Raw genomic sequence first — 21458 nt, 5'->3', positions numbered from 1 at the left:
CCAGCGAAGCGAACCGATTTGAAAAATTTTCACCAAGATATTGATAGCATCTGGGTGAGTGTGTGTGTGATTCATGTTCGTGTGGCGTGGATTTTCATGTCGATTGACGTTTTGATTGTGTTTTGCATGCAAATCGGACGGTCATGAAATGCGGCACAAACCTATTTGATTTAATCAGAACAAAAAAAATCCATAAAAACAGATTTGTAGGCACACGCGAAACGCACATGGCTCTCTCTTGCTAGCTGCTTGCATTTTACTCAACTCGAATCCGTTTTCTTTCACTTGTGCGAATTTAGTGATATCGACAACAAGTCAGACCCACATGCTAGCCGATTAAGACGTTGGCCGTAGACGACGGCGATTGGATTATGATATTTTTCATTTTTTTAATAATTTTCTTGGCAGTGCAATGGTCTTATTTTACGATTGGTTAATTGATCTATGGCTCCGGTTTAATGCAAATTTGCCACAAGCAATTCGTTTTATGCACCACTTATCGCTGTTTACGATTTTCAATATTATTTATTATTATATGCATTTCACTGTTGCGATTTGTTTGTTTGAAAAGGAAATCATGAAGTCGCAAGTATCACAAATCAAAATTCACCTTTGTTTTCATTTCAGCGTATAGTGGTCAATGTGTGTGTATGATCGCATTTTCATACGTGATATATTTTCACATGAATGAATCATTAATTATGAACTCGGCGCTAATCAAACAGCCATGATTTTAATGCGCAGCAGGAAACGAGACGAAGCAAAAATGCAATGTGTCAATGATCTTACTGATTTGATTACAAACGTAACGAACACTTTTTTTATAACGAAAAAAATGATAGCGTTATGAAAGCGAAAGCAAGCACCTGATCTAATCCATCAAAATGTTTGTTTTCTTGCTTTTATTTTTGTTGCTATTTCTAACGGAATGTTTTCTTACGCTGGAGCATATTGTGAAAAAACAAGAAAAAATTGGATTTGGAAAAAGTGCGGAAATCCACTCACCTCGTTCTTTTTCTGTAATCTTTCTAGTTCAAAGTCTTTCATTTTTATGGCATCAGAAATTGTAGGAAATTGAGCCAGTTGCTTTTCCATTTCACGCAACCAAAGTCTCAAACGCTTCAAATCAACAATGTAATCATCGGACTGCTTTCCCCCGTTTATCTGCAATTAACAACATACAGTTAAAACATTCCCGCATCCAATACATTTCTGGCATATTATCAAGCGGGCATTCGATGGCAAAGTTCGGAATTTACCTTCTTTTGGTCTGTATGACTGGTTTCGGTTGAATAGTTGCGTTCCAGTTCTCCACGCGCTTCACGGCAGCTATCGATCAGATTTGTGTCCATGATGAAGTTGTAATTTGATTGCAATGCCAACCAGAAGTCATCCTTTCCAACGAAACTCTGGTTGCTGCCCCAAGAACTGCGCCAATCTGATCGATCTTTCTCCGGATTTCGCTCTTTCTGTTTGGTTTCGAGAATGTGGAAAAAAAAACTATTTTATTTCAAAAAAAAAATATTGATTTATTGAAATAAGGATTTAAATATTGGATTTGTGCTATCGATTGTTCAATAAATAAACAAAGTTGTTTGAAGAAAAGATTGCGCGTTATCAAATAGATTTGAATCTATAGCTGAATACAAAAAGACGCTGAATATTCGCTGGAGTTGGAAGAAGGTTGGTAAATACTTCAAAAAGTATTTCTTCAGCTTTTGGACTTTAACAAACTTCCACGGGGAAAAATGAAGAAAAGAAAGTCGAAAGCAGGAAAAAAAAGATCGCGAAAGAGGTGCTTTCGAGTTTCAACAGATGGCGCTCACCGCTAACGAAGTCTCAAACCCAAAACTTGAGTCTCTCATCCAAGACAACTCAAAATGCCTCAAAAGCGCCACCTCTTCGTCAACGACGGAACTTTATCAATTCCGGGCAATTCGTATTCATTTCAAACAATAATCTCGAAACAAGTTGAGCAAGTCCATTAATAATTCACATTAAAAGGCTTTTTTCTATTTATATTTTTCTATCGATAGTAATGGTTGTTTGTGAATTTTGATATTAAATCAAATTTACTGATCGATTGTTCCAAAAACCTGATTAAAAATGAAACGATTTCATTGCTGCATTTAAGTTCATTGCGTTTTAAATGACGACTGGTGTTCATGTTCGCTTTAGAACTAGATTGTAATATGAAACTTCGAAGCATGTGCATTAGTTTAGTTATTCTTGTACACAGAACGAAAATATGTATGAGTCGAAAAGTTGTTGTCGGCTTGAAAAGGCGGAAACTTGGTATTCGAAACATGCAACACCGGCTGGCTCACTACCGTTGATTCTCTTATGCAGATAGTCTAATTGCAATGCATTTGGGCGGCTAGACACACAAATATGCTATCACTTTATGCAAACTTCTAGCGCTTTTACTAGCGCCTTTTCATTCATTATTCAAGACCGATTGCAATTGCATTGTTTCCCCATTTGCGCATTGTTTGCGTGTTTCGAATGAAATGACGAAAAGTAAAAGGGATATACTGTTTCACATAAACTGGATAGTAGTCGGTCATGTCATTTGAAATGCACCGGGTTTGTATGAACAAAAAAGAGGACGACGAGAAAATGTAATTATCGTGAAATGCAAGGACAAGCACAAGCAAATATTTGACATGAATTAACTCTTTTTTTCACTATCGATTTTACGCTGTCGATTTGTGGAAGGATTAAAGCGTTTTTACTTACCTTGAGACTGTTGTATGGCCGTTCGATGAGGACTTTAGCAGCGATTGATGAATCACTGACATCATGATCGCGTCCACCTGATGTTGGTGGCGGAAGCGATATCATTGATACTGACTGTTTCATTGGACTAGTTGAAAGGGTTTGCTTATCAGTCATTGAAGTTTCCATTTTTGTGTTAATTCAGTGTGTTTCTCCTTTTTTATATTGGCAACGTCGTTAAGAAAATTCTTCTCTTAAAAAAAGACCAGATTCAATTTCAGTTCAAACTGCTCGAGTTGAACAATATGTGTGTTTAGAGTGTGTCTCGTCGGTTTGGAAATTGGTTTCAATTTCGCTACGAGAGATCGTCCACTCGTTGGGATCACTTTTCTAAAGTTCGATTTACGTACACCTCTGTTCAAAAGGTGAAGTGCAAATGAATATAGCAAGTTGGGTGCTGTCTGTGCTCTTTTTTATTGAAGAAATCAACTGTTCTTGGATGTTATTGGTGTTTGTTGATGTTTGTTTGCAAATAAATTGCAATCGGTTGTTCAATACACCATTTTGTATGGATCAAGTGTTCGTCCTTCTCCTAATTCAACGGGCGATGTCTTCGTCTGGTTCGGAACGGATTTGACAATACCGATTCGCAATTTGTCGATTCCTCTCGGCTGCGTCAGGTGAACTCTTGGATTTCTGTAATGGAATGTAAAGAAAACCATAAATTTCAATTCAAATTATGGATCAATTAATCGATTGAAGGAAAATGTCACTGCACATATGCAACTCTCTCTCTCTCCCTCTCGTTTAAACTGCACCGAAACCGAATCCGGTGTGAATGTAACACACTCAACTTATCAGCCCAACAAATATGTTGTACTAATGATGTTCATTATGGAAGATCGTGGCACGATCGTAGTGCTAATAACAAAAATAAATACATTGGGGCCGTTGTGATAGAGGGAGGCGGTTTCAAGTGTGTGGTTCGATATGGCTATATCAAATTTCCTTTCATTCACAAGAAATGTGGCGTCGATACTCGTTTCTGATACATACAATGATGATGAATGAACTTTGATTGAAGCTTTCCATCCACACACAATCGAGCGCAGCCGAATACCATAAAATTCCATAAAAACCGCACAACTCACAAAAACCACAAATTCAATCTGATCTGATGCGATTCCCGTAATTTTCGATTTAATACGCGCGTCGCACACGTTTCGAACGACGATGGGCAAATACAAAATATATAGCTAATAAGTCATGCGATGAAACAACAAATTGGTTGTTGTTGTTGTGGTGCAACAAACGTGCAAACATGTGCAATGTGGATTTGGATTGGCTTTCGATTTCAATGAGGTCAGATCATGAAACTGTCACGCAACTTGCTTAAATCATTTTAATTTAATGTATCCAATTCATTTTATGCCGGGCTGCTCACCAAAATTGCCGGCTCATTTCACTTTCAAAATGGGAGTGATTGGAAATGAGCTCTAGGATAAAATGCGTTTCCGTCGGAATCAAAGTACACAAACGTAATTAAGTGAGACTTTGAGTTTATGAATGATATTGACCCCAATGGCCTTTGATCAGTTTCAGATTTCTGACAAAAATCTCCATAATTATAGAACACACCTAGCCCAAATTGAACCAATACGCAGATAGCCTTTGACTCGAACAGCCGAGACACAACTCCGTCTGGTTGCCATCTGTTCATTAGAAGTATTAGCCGGTGCAATGAACCTGATGGTAAATTTTCCACCGTCGTAATTTGTTCGCTTCGCAATGCACAAATGTATCTTTCGGTCGGCAAATTTAATAACCGAAAAAATTGCCGTCGTTTTACTCTTACCGCACAACATAAATATCGTATCGCAGTTAAGACGAAATAAATGAAGCACACCGAATGGCACAATAAATTATGAAAATGTGGTTCGAATCGACGGCGTGTACATACTGCATAATGGTCAGCTACCGTAGGCTTTTATCGATAATTTTAATCTTGTGCAACGTACAAACCGTTATAAATTCGAGTTTAGGTAGATAACCGTTATCAACAGAGCGCGCGAGCTCTATGTGTACACATATTTCTTTCTTCATGGCCGTGGTGCATGTCGCGCGGTCCGCGTTATGTGCTCTCTTCACACAAAATTGGAGGCACGTAGACAATTCATTTTCATCTCCGTTGCAATCCATATTTAGACATTGGAAGTATCAGCATATAAATTGCACATTTTCGCTTCATTCTGAAGCAGCTATTTGACGCGCGCGCTCGCACGAACACACACATACTTTTGTAAAATGCTGAGTGTCTCTATCTCTCTCTCTCTCTCTCTATCTCTCTCTGTGTGTGTTTGCTCTCCATTTGATGAGCGCTTCTTTTCTCTTTCAAAAGAAGTGTGGCCACGTTGTTTTAGTTGGCGAGACAAAGCTGCAAAAGTGTTGGAAGCAGCATACGGAAAGAATAAATCGACACGGCTCGCGCGTTGTCAGTTGGAATATACTAAATATAGAATGTGTTTTATAATAATAATTCTGTACTTTGATCAATGAGATCAAAATCAGCAAGCATTTCACATGACCACAGAAATTGGCGTGTACACTGCACACTCACAGCACACCGCAACTCGCGCGCATTGCTCAACTGTCGCTGATGACAAACATCGAGACAAACAAACTATGTACAGAACATTGTCGCTTGCACATTACTCACTCGTTTTTATGGATTGCGGATGATTCATCCACCAGATAGGCCATCTTCTAATAGATTATGTACATTATTTTCTTTACAACGTGTACACTCTTCACTGGGTATGTGTAGGTTTTTTGTTGAATGTGGCGAAGAAAAGAAAAAAACCGTCCACGACTTTTGCACGGAACAAAATTCTATCGAAAGAAAATCAACGTGGAAAACCGGTTCCTTTTTCTGTAGCAATTCTCTTTCAATTCGATCGGCACGGAAAGAAGAAGAAGAAGAAGAAGAAAAAACAATTTGAAATATGATTGGCAATCAGTGTGGTGCTGATGATGATGCTGCTGCCGCTGCTGTGGCTGCAGTTGAATACAGGAAGAAAAATCCCGAGACGAACATGCAATGTGCGAACTCACACACAAGCATCTCCAATGAACTGGAAATATGAAATTGAAAAATACGAACCATTCAAGAGAACAACACATTATCATAATGGAGTAGCTAATTGCTGGTTGGATCGCGATCGCGCAATCCGATTATTATTACAAAACAACTAATGATGACAATAAGCACATGGTTGGGTGTATCTCTCTCTGTGTGTGTTTGTGGATTATTCGGTTTGCATAACAATCGATGGTTGTATTTTTCGTTGACCATGTGTTTGAATACACCGCACAATGAATGCTTTTACAATAGAAATGTTATATATCGTCACTTTTGTTTGATCGTTTAATTTACCATTGAACAGAAACGCGATTCAAATGAAAATGTCTTCACAGCCACCGCATTTTTTTTCTTCGCTTTTCAAAAACTGACTCTAATCTGCAATGAAACTAGACCCTCGAGTTGTTTCAGAGCCCACATCAGACTCGGAAGTGATAGTTTGGACACTATTTTCATGATTTATATTTTTGTACGTACAAAGTTGTTATCAATCCCCTATCAAGCAGTGCCATTATTTCCATTGAAATATTGTTGGATTTATTTTTTCTGAGATACGATCAAAAGCCATTTCTATTTTGATCAGGTTTCATACGAAGCTGAATTAAGAAAACCATACATTCAAGACGTTGTGAATAGTGGCAAAAGGAGCTCTTTTTCTTGTCGCCGCTTGTAACTAATTTTGAGAATGAGGGAGTTGACATGCTTCAAGAGTCCCCAACTTCAGCCGAACTCACTTCATTTCACGCTAGTGAAAAAAAAACGGCGTAAAATAAAAATTTATTGGCGTTTCATTTTTCGTTAAAAAAAAAACACGAAAAAAGACCATATGATCCAGACGAATAATTATGGGGAACGACAGGCCGCATATAGAAAGTGTCTCGTAAGATGTATTTTAATGAATAGAGACGGATTCAATAACAGTAAAAAAAAACAGATGGCAAACTCCCGAACGCACTGTGAACGTGCGGTTTTATAGGCCTTTTATGATGTACTTATCATATTTGAACACACATATTCAATGTGCTTTCTTTTATTCGGAATATTTTTTCTGTTGGGAATAGCTGCACGATTCGAAGAGTTTGTAAGCGACAATGCAGAAAATTCGTGTGATCGGCACATTTGAAACTTTGCGGGGGAAGATTTATGCGTTTTATGCACGTCATATCAAACGCCTGGAATTTTTTTCTCCATAAAAACAGGGAATTCGTCTTAGATATGAACGGTTTGAAGCGAAAATGTAATACAGAAAAGTTGAGCGGAAAAATATCGATGATGAATGAGCGGAAAAAGGATATCTATATAGTAAACTGTATAGTGAACTATATAGCTATCTCTTTTCATTTGACATTTTTCCGCTCAACTTTTCTGTATTACATTTTCGCTCCAAACCATTCATATATCAAGGAACATGGAGTAATGTCTTTTTTTTTCCTTTGTGACTTCCGAACACACAAATTTTCGGAATAGCTCTTACTCATTTGTTTCGGCCAAAAGATGGTGATTCATGCAGAGTCACATTTTATTAAATGTTGAAAATAAATTAATTCGTTTATTCAAGAGCTAGAAAGAGGGATAATTCAATTGCGGCCTTTGCTACATACAACAAGTCATCGACCTCACACGCAACCAAATCTATTGCAACCAAATTCCACCGGCTATGCAAATGAATTCGAATACTTCTTCAACGGTTCGATCGAAATTGTGAAACGGCACTTGATTTTGAGCTCCTTTTTTGGTAAAATGCCCAAAAATGTTTCGTTTGTCAAATGACTAAATTTTACGTCGTAGTTTCACATAATTCTGTCATTCACTTTCTTATTTTCTATATTTAGAATTTGATTGAAGTTGATCGTTGCTGCTTGGTTATTGGCTGCTGGTCGGTCATTTGAATGAACGAATGAATGAATGAATGAATGAATGAATAATCGCGCGCTCGGCAGGTGTATCTATGGTTTTTCGATTGGCAGGTAATGTGTAATGTGACACTTTAAGGTAACCGTACTTGTACTGCTGCATGTATATCACTCGGAACCAGTGCATATCGTTTGGCTGCATTTCCGTAAAGTGTTACACAGGGCCTAAAGCCGGATCGGTTACTAAGTAAAAGCAATAGAACTCGTTCCAAATGCATTAAACAAGAGAGACAATGTTCAAACAAAAAGAGTGGCGAACCATAAATTTTATAAATTTATAGGTGCTTTTAAGCAGCGGCCACGATGATAGCAGCAGTGGTGGCGGCGACGGTGGTCGTCATCAACTCAAGAGAATGCTGCACTTGCTTATGAGTGTTGGGCGTGAATGTGCCGAAAAAACAAAAAGATTATAATGAAATCGGACATGTATGTTGGTTTTTATGAAACATCGACCGCCAATTTAGCCAAGCGTACATTAATCAATTTTTACGATCACTTCACGTCGTTGCATAAAAGCATTTGTTTTTCTAAACTTGTTAAGAGAAACACTCACACACACACACACACACACAAAAACTCGGGCTCCGGAATAGAAAAAAAATCGACTGAACAATTTGATGAAAGTAAGAAAAATGTGTAAAACGTATCGAATGACCGTCAGTGCTGCAGAACGCGTACAATGCAACAACGAAAGCGAACCAAAAAACATAAACACACACTTTCTATGCAAAAATTGCACAAAAACAAACCGTCAACAAGGGAAAATTGACAGCCGTACAAATGAATTTATAATGAATGGACGGCGGTGTGCGGCTTTTTTTGCTTATTAAATTATCCACCGATGATTGTATCGGCTTTGCCTGATATTTTCCATGCTGATTGGCAACGGTTGGGATTTTGCACATGCTAATTGTCATTGCGATATATTCGATACGTTCTCACTGTGACACCCGACCAATATGACCGATGTACACAATCCGTTGGCTTGGCGTTTTCACCTATTTCACTATTGAATTACATCTTATGGTCACGAAAGCAAATGGCACAACGTCGAAAGGAAATTGAGCTTGAAAATGAGCGTAATTGTTCGACACAATCCGATGGAAAGAGAGATTGTCGACCGATTTTCGCTGTCGTCGTTGCTGCTACCGCGCTGTTGTGTGTTGTTGCGTACAAAGAACCTTATCGCCGATATGTTTGATGCCGTAGAATGAGCCACTCTCATTTGTGTAAGTGATCTCGCTACATGTGCAAATTCTATGAATAACAAGACGATGGAAGCCGACGAACATGCGACGATAAGTGCGCCAACTCAATAGATCCAAGATGTGTTTATCTTTTACACTATCGATAAATCACATTTTCGTATGTTTCTTTTGCATCGCATTTGGCCGGTGCAATTCCGACTCGAGGCATGCAATGCACTTTTTCTGGATTTCGATTAATTAAACAACTCTCATTTTTTTTTCCTGTCTTCGACTATGTACGGTTGTTACGACAACATGCCTTGAATTCACGGCAGCGGCGACACCACAAATTTCATTTTCAATCTGGGCAAAACAGTGAAGCCTCAATGCAACGAAATCGCCTAGATTTTGTCAATTTTTCATGCACCCAACGATTGTGTGGTACGGCGTTTGACTTTTGGTTTCGATTACATCGAAAAACATCGACTTGAGGCGATTCTACTGTACCGAAAACCGATGCGATTAATGAAATCGAAAATATCAGAATTAAAATTGATTTTCTCTTCGTTGAAAAGCGAATCGTTTGTTATTGCTTGTGCAACTTTCATTAGAAACTAAATATGTATATTAGGCATTTTGTTTTATTTTCTGTTTCTAAGTGTATGTTTTTTGGTATTTCGAGGCAGTGACATTTAAGCCGGCTCATGAATTTTCACTCTCGTTCGGTAGTAGTGCAGCCAACACGTTCACGCTAGCGCGATCGCGCACTCGCGTCTCAAACATATCAACTCACATAAATTCAATTCCAGATACGAAATTTATGGCGCAGCATTAGATTGATTGTGCTCTGTTTAAATTGCTGCCTCCAGAAGAGACCACCAACAAAATACAGAAAAACAATACCTGGCAATCAATACCTTTATTGTTGTTTTTATTTTCTGGCCTCGCGCGACTCTAAAATATGTGATGAATAAATCGAAGAAAGACCAAAAAAGGAAGAAAAAGAAGAAAAGGTAAACATGTGAAACACAATTTCATTTATAATCGCGAGCCAAAATCGCCGAGTCGCGATACGAATTTGGTAAATTTTCATTCAACACAATTTCCATTCGCATACATAAATTCCCTCTATATTTTGATTGTAAACGTTAGTCTAAAATATGCGGTATCGGCGCAGTTTAATAATAAAATAAATCAAATGCCCACATCTTTTTATTTCGCTGTTCCGTTTGAATGATAGAAAATTTCCCCGCGTGCCGATTTCGATCGTGTGTCTTATTTGGCTTTCCATTTTGCTTGTGGAGACGAAATCCAATACCGATTCCGATGCGGAAAAATTGTGTGTATGTTTTACGGACGGGAAAAAAGCGGTAAAAATTGACAATGACAAATAAGGCAAACACTAGATAAAAACATAAATACCCAATTTATATTGAATCGCGTGCACTCCATAACTAGATACACGGCGTTTTGGTTCCGCTCATTTTTCATCGACGAGTTTTTCATTTGGAACAACGGAGTAGAAGATGAAATAAAAAACCAAAAACAACAAACGAACGAGTGAAGAAAACGGCGGCGGCAGCCTAGTCTGGTAAGTGCATCCATCGTATTGCCTTTTGTTCGTTTCACCTCACAGTCATTCGATCATCACTGTGCGATTCGATGCTAATTTAAATAGATCTTTCTCTTTGCCCCGTATGCAAATTAAACAATTACACAGAGAGAGAGAGAGAGTCTCGATTCATATTTATTTTGGGTGCATGAATGCTGCTGAAACGAGAGCGCTCAATGTCGTTTTGGTTGTTCTTTATGTTTTTGTTTTACTTCTTCTTTCCTCGTATGTGCCATTTGCCATGGCACTTAAATGTGAAATTTCATCAGATGCATATTGTGTCTTTGTGTGTGCGCGCGCTCGATTGTGATTCGCCTGGTCAAAATGCAGGCGCGACTTATGCATGTGAGAAGGCAGCCAGCCAGTCAGTCAGTCAACACCGTAAGGCTCTAATCAAATCCGTGGCGATACAAAACTGGCGAGCAATAACAGTAAAACTAAACAATGGAACAAAGTTACAAAAATCATGGTATAACCATAATAATAGCAATAAAATCATTTTGTTTGGTAATAGAGAGAGAAATTGCCGCCTACAAAAATCAATTTAAATTTTCGAAGCAACAAAACGAGAATCTAAAGCAGCAATCCACGAAAAAAAAGAAACAGTCAACAACAATCCGTGGTGCTGCATAAATGAAACACTTTTTTCTCCAAACCATGAAAAGGTGAACATAATAAGATCTAACGCGAGCTAGCCAACAATCAGCATAACCGTATCTTGGAACCGTGTGTGTGTGCACTGTGCACACACAACTCATTCAGATCATTATGATAAAAAGAAAAATTAAAATGGGCATTAAAATTGATATGAGAAATGCTCTCGTATGTCGGCAACTGCCGAGTGCGCCGTCGACTGCTCAAGTGATCAACATTTATGGGTTGGATGGAAAACAATGAAAAAAATCTCTTTCGGAGAGAATTGGGTACATGAGAATCACTCACAGCACAACTCTGGCTATTCCGATCCAGTGCCGTGTGGCTCTGTGAAAGTATTTGAGGGCACTTTGTACGGCTGTGGCATATAATTGAAGTTGCGATTTCATGTTTAAAAGCAATAATAATGGTACAGCGATTTTGATCTGGTGCACAACGCGCGACGCTAAGTGAATATCGACACTAATTCAGATCGCGGCAAAGGGAATAGGAAAAAAAAACGAGTAACAAACAGAGGCACAAAACCAGCAAAGTCGGGCAAAGTGTTGTGCATTTTTCAAACATATAAATCAGTCAAAACATACATCGTGGATATTGTTTGCGGAGAGAAGTATTAATTTGTAAATCACAGATACTGTGAGCAAGTGAGAAGTGGCGCTTGTGTGAGATATGAGCCAATGTGTCGTAATTGGTTTCTTCACGTTCGGTCAATTTGTTAAGTGCAGATATATAGAGAGATAGAGAGACCGAGAGCAGACAAGAGAGAGAAAAAAGTGCGAAAAAATGGAAATTAGATTTCATCACCGATTTCCATTCTTAACATGAAATACAACTGTATCGTTTATCGGCGAATGGTTTTTCAATCAGCACACGATCAAATACTCTATCGGTATAATGGTGACCAATCATCAACGTGATATTGCATTCTCTTAATTTGTAGTGTTGAATGTTTCACTTTTTGTGCATAATTTCGAGGATTAATCAAATGGCGGCGCACTATTTTCCCTTCATCAAATGATGAAATATGACACAAATCACAAGCCAACAAATATTCAATTTAAGTAGTAGTTTCAAACTGAAAATTGTTCCATTTCTTGGAATCTTATGGCTATGGTTTTTTTTTGTCTATTTCTTGTGCGCGTACACTATTCCAGCTGCTCTCAAGCAAATAATATATCATTTTCATGTTTATTACAAAATTATAATGGACGAAACAAGGCCAAGAATCAGCCGTTTGCTGAAATGGATTTGCATTAATTATTCGTGCGCGCGGCATATACTTGCGTTGTTCCACCAATGGAGAATATCGAATGTAATCGCCCGGTGGTAATAAATAATCTCCAATTTGTGCTTTTTCATTGTGCAAACACATGAAATTATCACACACACACAGCGAGTGAATCATGCACATACAGCCAAACGGGAAAAAAAAGATCTATTGTGCAAATTAAACTGGGAGAAATAAATTTGCAACGATCAACAACAACAAAAAGAATCCCGTGCACTTGCCGTCTCTGTGATAGAAGAGAGATGGTTCAATGTAATGAACTCTGCGTACTACTTAAAGCATCGGCTAATGTTAAGGTTCGCACAGACCTAATTAGAGAAAATAGCGGTGATGCATCGTATGCAATTGACCTGTTTAATGGCCATTTTCCTAAGCCGTCCATTGATAAAAAAAACGAAAGAAAATGAATGCGACTGATTCTTCTGCATTTATTTATTTTTCTCCATTGGTTCATGCAGAACCTTTGATCACTACTACGCTTTTGGAATTTAATCGATTACAATAAATCAACGCGTGTAATAATGTGCAAATTTCTAAAATAAATAACCACATTCACATACATTCCAAGCACATTATGTGTAGTGATTTATGACCACAGCCGTATTCAAGATGAGTTCAAAATATCACACGTGATATCGAAATTAGAAATCCTTTCATTATTACTGTCAACATGGTTTTATAAATAGACGATTTCGATGCGGAATGGCCAGAAACTTTTCGCCAGGGAAATCATTGTCGTTTTTTATATTACTTCACGCTTCGGAATTCGTGCACAAATTTATGGGCAATAATGATTAATGCGATAAGTTCTGGATAAATATTTGCTTTGATGCAGCTGCCTTCGTCAATCAACATCAACACCGCACAATAGACGGGCGAATTTAATCAAATTCTGGGACGTTACGTCGTGTGAAAAGTGGCCGAAAAAAATTACTCAAAAACGAAACACAAATAACCCCAGAAAACAAATATGACATAAATATTTCTTCATCAAACATCAACAGCAACAAATAGCATTTCGTTATCGAAATTCACAAGTCAAACATTGCTTCATATTTATTGAAAACGGTCACAATATAAATTTCCGCATGAAACACACCGACGACAAATTAGCCATACTGTTTATTTTCCTGTGTCTTCTATCTTCAACATCTATTATCTGACACTAAGCGAACGTCAAACAACGAGACATTTTGGGACAAATAAACAAACGACGATACATATATTTGTGTTCATCGTACCGATTTCGTCATGATCATCATCGCTATTTAACTCTATTTGCCTTATAGAATAGTCAGCGATGATAATGTTTCTCGGTTGCGTTTTCTTTTTCCACGGGGCTTTATTTAGTCAACTCTTTGCATTCGTGAATTCTAACATGGTTGTGATGAAATATTTCTTCTGAATTACATTTCTGTTTGGTTACTCAATTTGACAATCGTTTCACCCAGAACACAACCAGAGAGACACATACGGATAATTAATGACACTATACTAATCATTTGGCCCAATTTTTAGGAAATGTCTTTCATGATGTTTGAATCTATTCTTTTATCACAGATTAAGACTTATCATTGGGAGAGATAAAGGCTCATTCACGGGGCGTATAGTGATTGCAAAATGGATATACCAATATTTTATCTAAATTTCAGCAAATAACCTTTGAAATACGGCACAACATGCGCATTTTCAGTTCATAAACTTAATCCTTTTGAATCATAAACTCGGGCGTTTTGGTGAATCAGACGAGTTAATTTGAGAAAATGTTGATCGACCTCATGATCAAATTTCAGAAGAAGATTCATTCTATTTTTGAAAAAAGAACAAATGTTTCGTGTTGTTTTCACCAGAATCAGGCCTGGGAAAATGGATTCATTGAAATTAATTGCGGTTCGTTGGTAATAGACCGAGAAATGGAGTGTGTTAATCTGGAGCGCACTTTCTTTATCAAACGTGAGCTCGTTTAACATATCAATCAATTGGAAGTGCACTGGTTTCTGGATTGATCTGGGAGCAATTTTAGGTAATTTCGCTGCTGTTCGCCGCTCTCCAACTGAACATAAACATGCTTACAAGTGCGATGAACATTTGTGAAGTATGAACCGTGCAGCCGATCGACCGTTATTTGAATACAAAAGCAAACAAGCAACGTAAACATTACATTAAAAACTCGGATACTGTAATCGTGCAAACAGAGTGAACAAGGTTTACATACGTTTGCTTTAAGTTCAGTTCACACACGTAAATTTTTCGTTGAAATGAAGCCACCGCCAAAACCAAAAGCATTCTATGGCTCATTCTTTGGCTTGCTCTTGATTAATTCCGTTAAAGCCTAGGCTATAGCTGTGTATCGTTGTGTTGAACACGCGAAATAGAGACGAGATAATAACCGTGTTGGGCGGGCAATAATACTGTAATTATAATCATTATGCACGAATTATGTTGTGGATTTTGGTTGTGTGTACAAGTCATAAAAAACTGATTTCTGCAAACGAAAATTAATTTTAATCAGGAGAAACGTGGAATTAATATTCCCCAGCTAGGGAGAAATTCATTGGTTCGACTTAGGTTAAAACAGAAAGAAAAAAAAACTAAATGGTATGTAAATAAAATTTTATGTTAACAACTGTATAGATGGGCTTAGAATGTCAAAAGATGGTCATTAATGTGCGCAATATACATAAAAGAAAATGCGATTTAAATTCCATAAGCTTCGTCTCTTTTGGATGACGTTGATCGATCAAATCTCTACATATCTGTGGAAAAAAAATATATAATCACAAAAAGCCAAATTCATATTGATCGCAAGATACGATTGAATTGGTGTTCATTGGGTCTTGTTTGAAGTGTACCTTCAAACTAGAAAGCGTTGCTCTCTAATTGATGAGTGAAAAAAACAATTTGGTTCTTTTATTTTTTTCTCTTCACTCCGAACTTCACACTGACAATCTTTCATTGGTCGTGTTATTCTTTGATTGTTTATACTTCCGTAGCGGCGGTTTGAAACAAACAAACGACGGATCAAGAGAGCGACGATTAAGACGCCAACATGGAGCGATCTGCAAAGCAAAAGGGGAACGAACACAAAAAAGTGCTGTAAGAAAATTATACAGATTGCTTAGATGCAACAAACTGATTTACATTTAGACAAGAAAAACACATTTCTATCTCGACGAAGGAAAAAATAAATACGCAGAATCGCTCTCTGCTATATATACATATATTAGCGTTATGAATACACCACACGAAACCGGCAAAATATATGGCATTAAATTAAGACAAATTATAATTTTCATTTCTTTCTTTCTCTCAAAATTTATTTAATTGATCGTCTGGCTGGTTTTTGGTTTTGTAAAGGTGTGTGCATTTTTAATTAGCTCTGGTTAAGGTCTTTGGCACCACGGAGAGAAGCGTTAGCGACAAAATTATGAGAATTTACACATTATTAGTGTGATGAATTTGAAGTCGGGCATAAATGAGTGCACTCCTCATTCCGTTGTTGATAATTTCACATGATATTACATAAACCTTTTGATAGAAAACACAACAAATGGGAACGTTTTTTCCTACGGTTGAAACACATTGAAAGGCGTCGCTTGGTGTAATAATGATAGCGTTGACAGATTTGAACGGAAGAGAATACATTCTTTTGAATGAATTATGCGATTCGTTCTCTTTCTTATTTGTATACGGCTATTCATTTCCCAGCCTCAAAGAAGTTAAACAAGCCAGACTATTGATCATCTCTGCTCTAACGTTTATCAAAATACTGACTTACATCGCATGACTAAAACAACCGTCACATTGTCATTTTTATCTCAGAACTTTGTGTCACTTTTTACGATCCAGAACGTGTAAGAATGTTGATGCAGCGCCAAAGGAAAATCAGAGTTTGAAAAATACATGGTCTGAAAATGTTTTATAGCTTGTAATTTGCTTATCAAGTCAAAACCTTATTCGTTTTCCTTTCTTTTTGGCTCCCAAAGAGTGAATGAAAATGGAAAACGGATGATGAATAAAAACAAATGAAATTTTGATCTTTTATCAAGCGCTTCGAACTCATTTCCATATTAATCACTTTATTTCTTAACTAAATCGATCGAAATATAAAGTAGACGCTGCTGTATTCCATTTACTGACTTCCAAAGTTCATATATTGTCTCAAGAGGGAATCTCATTTCGATGTGGAAATAACTGAATTCAAGTCAATTTTGAATTATTTTTTCTCTCTCTAAACGATCAAAGTTGATTCAACTCCGCTTGATTAATTGCCCGATTGATAGTCAGTTGTTCTGTCGGAATGGTTTTTTTGTGTGTCTAATTTCCATTTGGACGAGTGCGATTAATCCATTAAATTTGTCATATTTCATATCGAACGTCGATTTAATGATGCTGCTTCTTGGCAGAACCATAAATTCATGGCCTGTCTTTGACCATTAAGCAATTCATCTTTCTGAATTGACTTGCCAGAGTCAGCTGGTTGTTTCAGCAACGGAGACACACACAGAACAAGAAAACATTCCTTGGTTACGCAATAGTAACATGGTTGATGTTTGTCAGTGAAAGCCCTTTGCATAACATTGGTTTTGATCGACAGGAATCTTCAACCTTATCGCGCTTAATAACTTTTTTCCTGCACGATTTATTTTTTTTTCTCTCCCATCATGTATTATGAACATTTACTGTGACACTTTTCTTACAAAACGATCTTGGAGTCTGCCTTTTTTCCACAGCGTAAAACATGTTTCGCGCTGATGTTGATGGGAAATTAGTTTTATTAACATGTGTAAAAATGGTTGCGTTACCGGTTGCCCTTCATTCGGATAACAATATCTCTTCACATATGTAAAATGGACGTCAAAGTGACACCCAGTTTGTGGAATTTCTATTTGAAAAGTAATCAAAAATAACTGAATACATTATCGAGAGATCATTAGTTGCTTGGAACAAGATGTTGTGTGTGTTTGATGTCTTGCAAGTGCTCAAACAAAGTGTACAATCAAATCAAATAGATGCGGAATGAGTTTGTTTAAACAGTTCCGTATGTAGAATGATCGATGCAGAGCTATTGACCAGTACCACTACAAACAGTAATATGTACGCCTTTGCATTGCTTGCTTTTCTTTATTGAATAATCGCTTTTATTCGACTTATGTGACTGAAGTTCATGATGACGATGGCAACGGCCCAACAATCGAATTGGTAATTACCGATTGGTTTTCATTTTGATGCAAATATTGTCACATTACGTGGATTAAGACAGCCTAATATGTCTTATTCGATTCGAATTTGAGGTTGATATGGTATTGGGCAATCGGAAATAGGAGACGCACACACACGCGCACGCACTTTTGTTTATGGAAATCAAGTGAGCAGAGGATGATATTTTACTTATTCGTCTCTGGCTGTAATTGAATAAATTTACCATTTTTGGCATAATCATAAGCGCTTTATGAATGGAAAAAATAAACTCTTCATTCGAAAAAACAAACAACTGCTTCAGCATCATATTTCAATATTTGCACATCATTTGGGTGGTATTTTCGTTTCCACTAAACCTCGAAAACCGCTTATTAAAGTCTGCATTCACGAATGGCACTTCAAAGCAACGTTGTTTTTCGTCTTCGTTCAAATGTGGTCACATTAATTCTAACTGTTTACAATCGGTCGATGTTATGACGAAGAGCACAGTTTGTATTTGAGACGTACATTATTATTTTCGTATAAACACAAATCACCGTAATGGAATATTGGTGGTATTATCCGTGTCGAGTGTTTACTGTTCATCACCATAAAGTAAAATTCATATAGAAATTTCTTTGTCGATATTTAACAAAATTAAGCGTTTCGGTTGACAACGACAACGAAATTAATACGCTTATCGCAATGAAACATCAAGGAAATGGCCTATCCAATAAAAAACCACCGATAGAAATGTGTTTATAATCGACGCTGCAGCCAGCTGATCATTTACGTGTACGCACCGTAGCTTATGATGCAAATGACCAAGCGTCGACCACGGAGAAATAGAGAGAGAAATGCTGCTGCTGATGCTGCTGTGTCATTGGAGTAGGTTGATTCACAGTTGTGGAAGTGAGGTGTTGAAACAGCATTTAACTCGTTAAGTGGATTCAATTTATTTGATAGCAGCTTATTCATTTATGCCATGAATTTATTGAGTGCGTTATCGAATAAAAGAAACGAGCGCTGAATCGATGAGGTTGAAGATCGGCAAAGCCAATAAGAACCTGCAAAGTCCAAATGCAGAAAACCGTATGTGTGTGTGTGTGTGTATCTCAAAGTTGGTCAGGTCATATGTGTACAATCGCAATCAACGGCTTAATACCACAAACTCTCTCGTTGGATTCTCTTGGGCAGCCATTAACCGAACCCCGTTTGTTTTGCTGTCTTTAATCAACAGCCGTACCGTTCTTTTGTCATTTCGGTATTAACATGTAGGCACATAGTTTCTCGGGCTATCATTTTGACCGAAGAAAGAGTTCGTTCGCTCATGTACGCGCACCGGGCGAGCCACGCTGAATTATTTGCACGGATTTTGCTAATGATCTATGGGAATAGCAGATTGTGAATATTAAAATATGATATGAAAATTAAATCATTGTGAAGCCTTAGGAAAGACACCGCCTAGAATTACATTGAAATCTGATACATAGAGAAAGGTGCAGCGTGCAGCCGCTCGCGACATCTGATCGATGCTTTCCAAACGAAAACATTCCATATTTGCATTTACTAGGCCAGTGTAACATAATCCTTGGCTAACAAATCGCTGCAGACGGCGTTCATTTAATGAATGAATTTGTGAGGGGCATCGTGATCTGGCGATTGTAAACAGGATGACAGAAGCTATGCAATCCATTTGTGGCATTCATTTTGGATGGTATGTACATTTGAACCATTGGTTGAAATGGAAATGTGTGTACTTTTTCGAAGAAAAAAAAGAACACAAAAACATCTGTATTTGAGCTTGGGCTGGACTGAGGGCATATTTGAGAATATCGTGCAAGGAAATTATAGCTTTGACGTCAATCACATATGAAAACGTCGAAACCACAATAACAACAATAACAAAAAATATAGCAATTTCTAAACCGACTTTGACATGAGAATTGCAATTAAAGAGTGCGGATAGGGTCCAATAGTTTCATTCTGCATTTAACCAATAACATTCCATTGTATCGCATCGTCGATCGTTATTAAAACTGAAGCGAAATGGAGACCGCATGGGCCCGCAGGCAAGCGGGAAGAAGTATTGTTATTAATTGGATGGAATTATTTATGAAATGAGTTTTGGCACACAAGAGTAAAAACGATGGGAGCGACACGCATCATTAGTGATAAAAGAATTGGGCTCAATTTTGTTTTCGTTTTGATCACCGGGCAATTTGTAATTCGAATTCCATTTCCCAAACTAAACGGAGCAATTTTCGTCGATAAAAACAAAAGGAAACGAAAAAAAGAATTAAAGTTGCTTTTATTTGTTTGATATTTTTGACCGAGCACGTTTTTCCTTTAATCGAAGAGTGCATGCGCTGGAAGAATCGCGTCTTTGCTTTCGGCACCCATCGACATCGATCTTTTTGTGCAGTTATGGGTTTGTGTGAGTGTATGTGTGGTTCGTTAAGTGTGTATTTAAATTTATGTAACAATTTTGCAATGGTTGAATGGTCCATAGCATTTGAACCGTCGACACAAACCAATCCCAAACGATTGGGCTGCTGACAATGAGAGAAAAACCATTGCGCACACCATGTTTACCAGTAATTGAGAAGTTTCTCATGCACAGTCATTAGATAAAGCAGAAACCGCCACAGATACATTGTATCTGCTGCGCTTCGTTTTTCTTTCTTTTCTTTTTTGTCTTCTTCTTCTTTTCTTCTAATTCCTCTGAATCGATGGCTTTTTCTCTTTTTTCAATTCATTTCAACGGTCGGAGAATGTAGGTGAAAATGTCATCTGAAAGTCGGCTAAAAAGTGAATAAAAGGCACAATCAAGCGACTCGATTTCTTTGTCATCGTCATGCATCGACAGATCAATGGAATCACATCGCAGGGAGAGAGAGGGAGAGAGAGAGAGGGAGACCGGCGATGCAATCGATCATCGCTTCGTGCAATTCGGCCGGAATAAAAGAGAAAAACGACAACAACGACTACGACGATGTGCGAGAGTTAGAAATCGATTGATATTTTGTCGACTTGCCACATAGAACACAAATCGAATCGATTCTCTCGCGCTCTTTTTCGCTCTCTTCCTCATTTTTTCCACAAATTAATATGAATTATGAAGAAAAACTAAACTGCGCTTAACCCAGGATTTTTTCAATACGATTGATGCATTCTTTTTCATTTTCAATTATGATTTTGTGCTATTGTGCGATTGTTTTCAATTCCATTCCCTTCACACGTAGCAGTACATCGGGCCGAAACGATGAATTGTAAATTGGCTCTCGTCGCAGTTGTTGCTGTTGTTGTTGTTGTGTGTATGTGTGTGTGTGTGTGTGTTTGGAGACCAAGCGCGCGGGCCGTAGAATGGCCAACAAAAACACATAACATTTCAAATGCACACGTATCGATGCCAATCGCATGATTTCAATAATATGGCTGGTTTGAGAGTTCTTTTTCCTGTATTGTGTGCATTCGAGACTTTGAGTTCGCAATGCAATCGAAAACATATCTTGAGCAATCGACGGCTTTTCGATACTCGAGCACAAAATAACAAAAACAACAGCAAAACAAAACCCAAGCGATTTGATCTCATCATCATCAGTCGGCTATAAAAACATGGAATGATAAGTGAAAACAGAACTTCATCAAAAAGAACTGAAAAATCAACTTGAAAACAAGATGTGGAAATGAGGGCTTCGCTGATTTTTTTACAATCCGCTTCTTCTGTGTGGTGAATTCCGTCGACAAAAATTCGCTCGGTGTG

The 21458-nt window shown here is 37.7% G+C and overlaps 1 protein-coding gene across 2 annotated transcripts in view; it reads right to left on the bottom strand.

Moving 5' to 3' along the window:
• LOC129580336 (klarsicht protein) overlaps positions 1-21458 on the bottom strand; it is a 105426-nt gene that overhangs the window by 73520 nt on the left and 10448 nt on the right. Inside the window, exons 1-4 of one of the 2 annotated variants that reach the window (XM_055470667.1) lie at positions 9751-9769; positions 2740-3414; positions 1260-1469; positions 1006-1164 (exon numbers count right to left, since the gene is read on the bottom strand). In XM_055470667.1, coding sequence (XP_055326642.1) covers positions 1006-1164; positions 1260-1469; positions 2740-2907 — 537 coding nt within the window. In that variant the 5' untranslated portion in view covers positions 2908-3414; positions 9751-9769. Of the gene's footprint in view, positions 1-1005; positions 1165-1259; positions 1470-2739; positions 3415-9750; positions 9770-21458 lie in introns of those variants that run through there. The other variant, XM_055470666.1, reaches the window with a different exon arrangement.

Source organism: Sitodiplosis mosellana, unplaced genomic scaffold (genome assembly GCF_009176505.1).
Source record: "Sitodiplosis mosellana isolate CC-2019 unplaced genomic scaffold, AAFC_SMos_1.0 Smas_scaffold_1, whole genome shotgun sequence".
NCBI lineage: Eukaryota > Metazoa > Arthropoda > Insecta > Diptera > Cecidomyiidae > Sitodiplosis > Sitodiplosis mosellana.
This window is presented reverse-complemented; position numbering and strand designations above follow the sequence as displayed.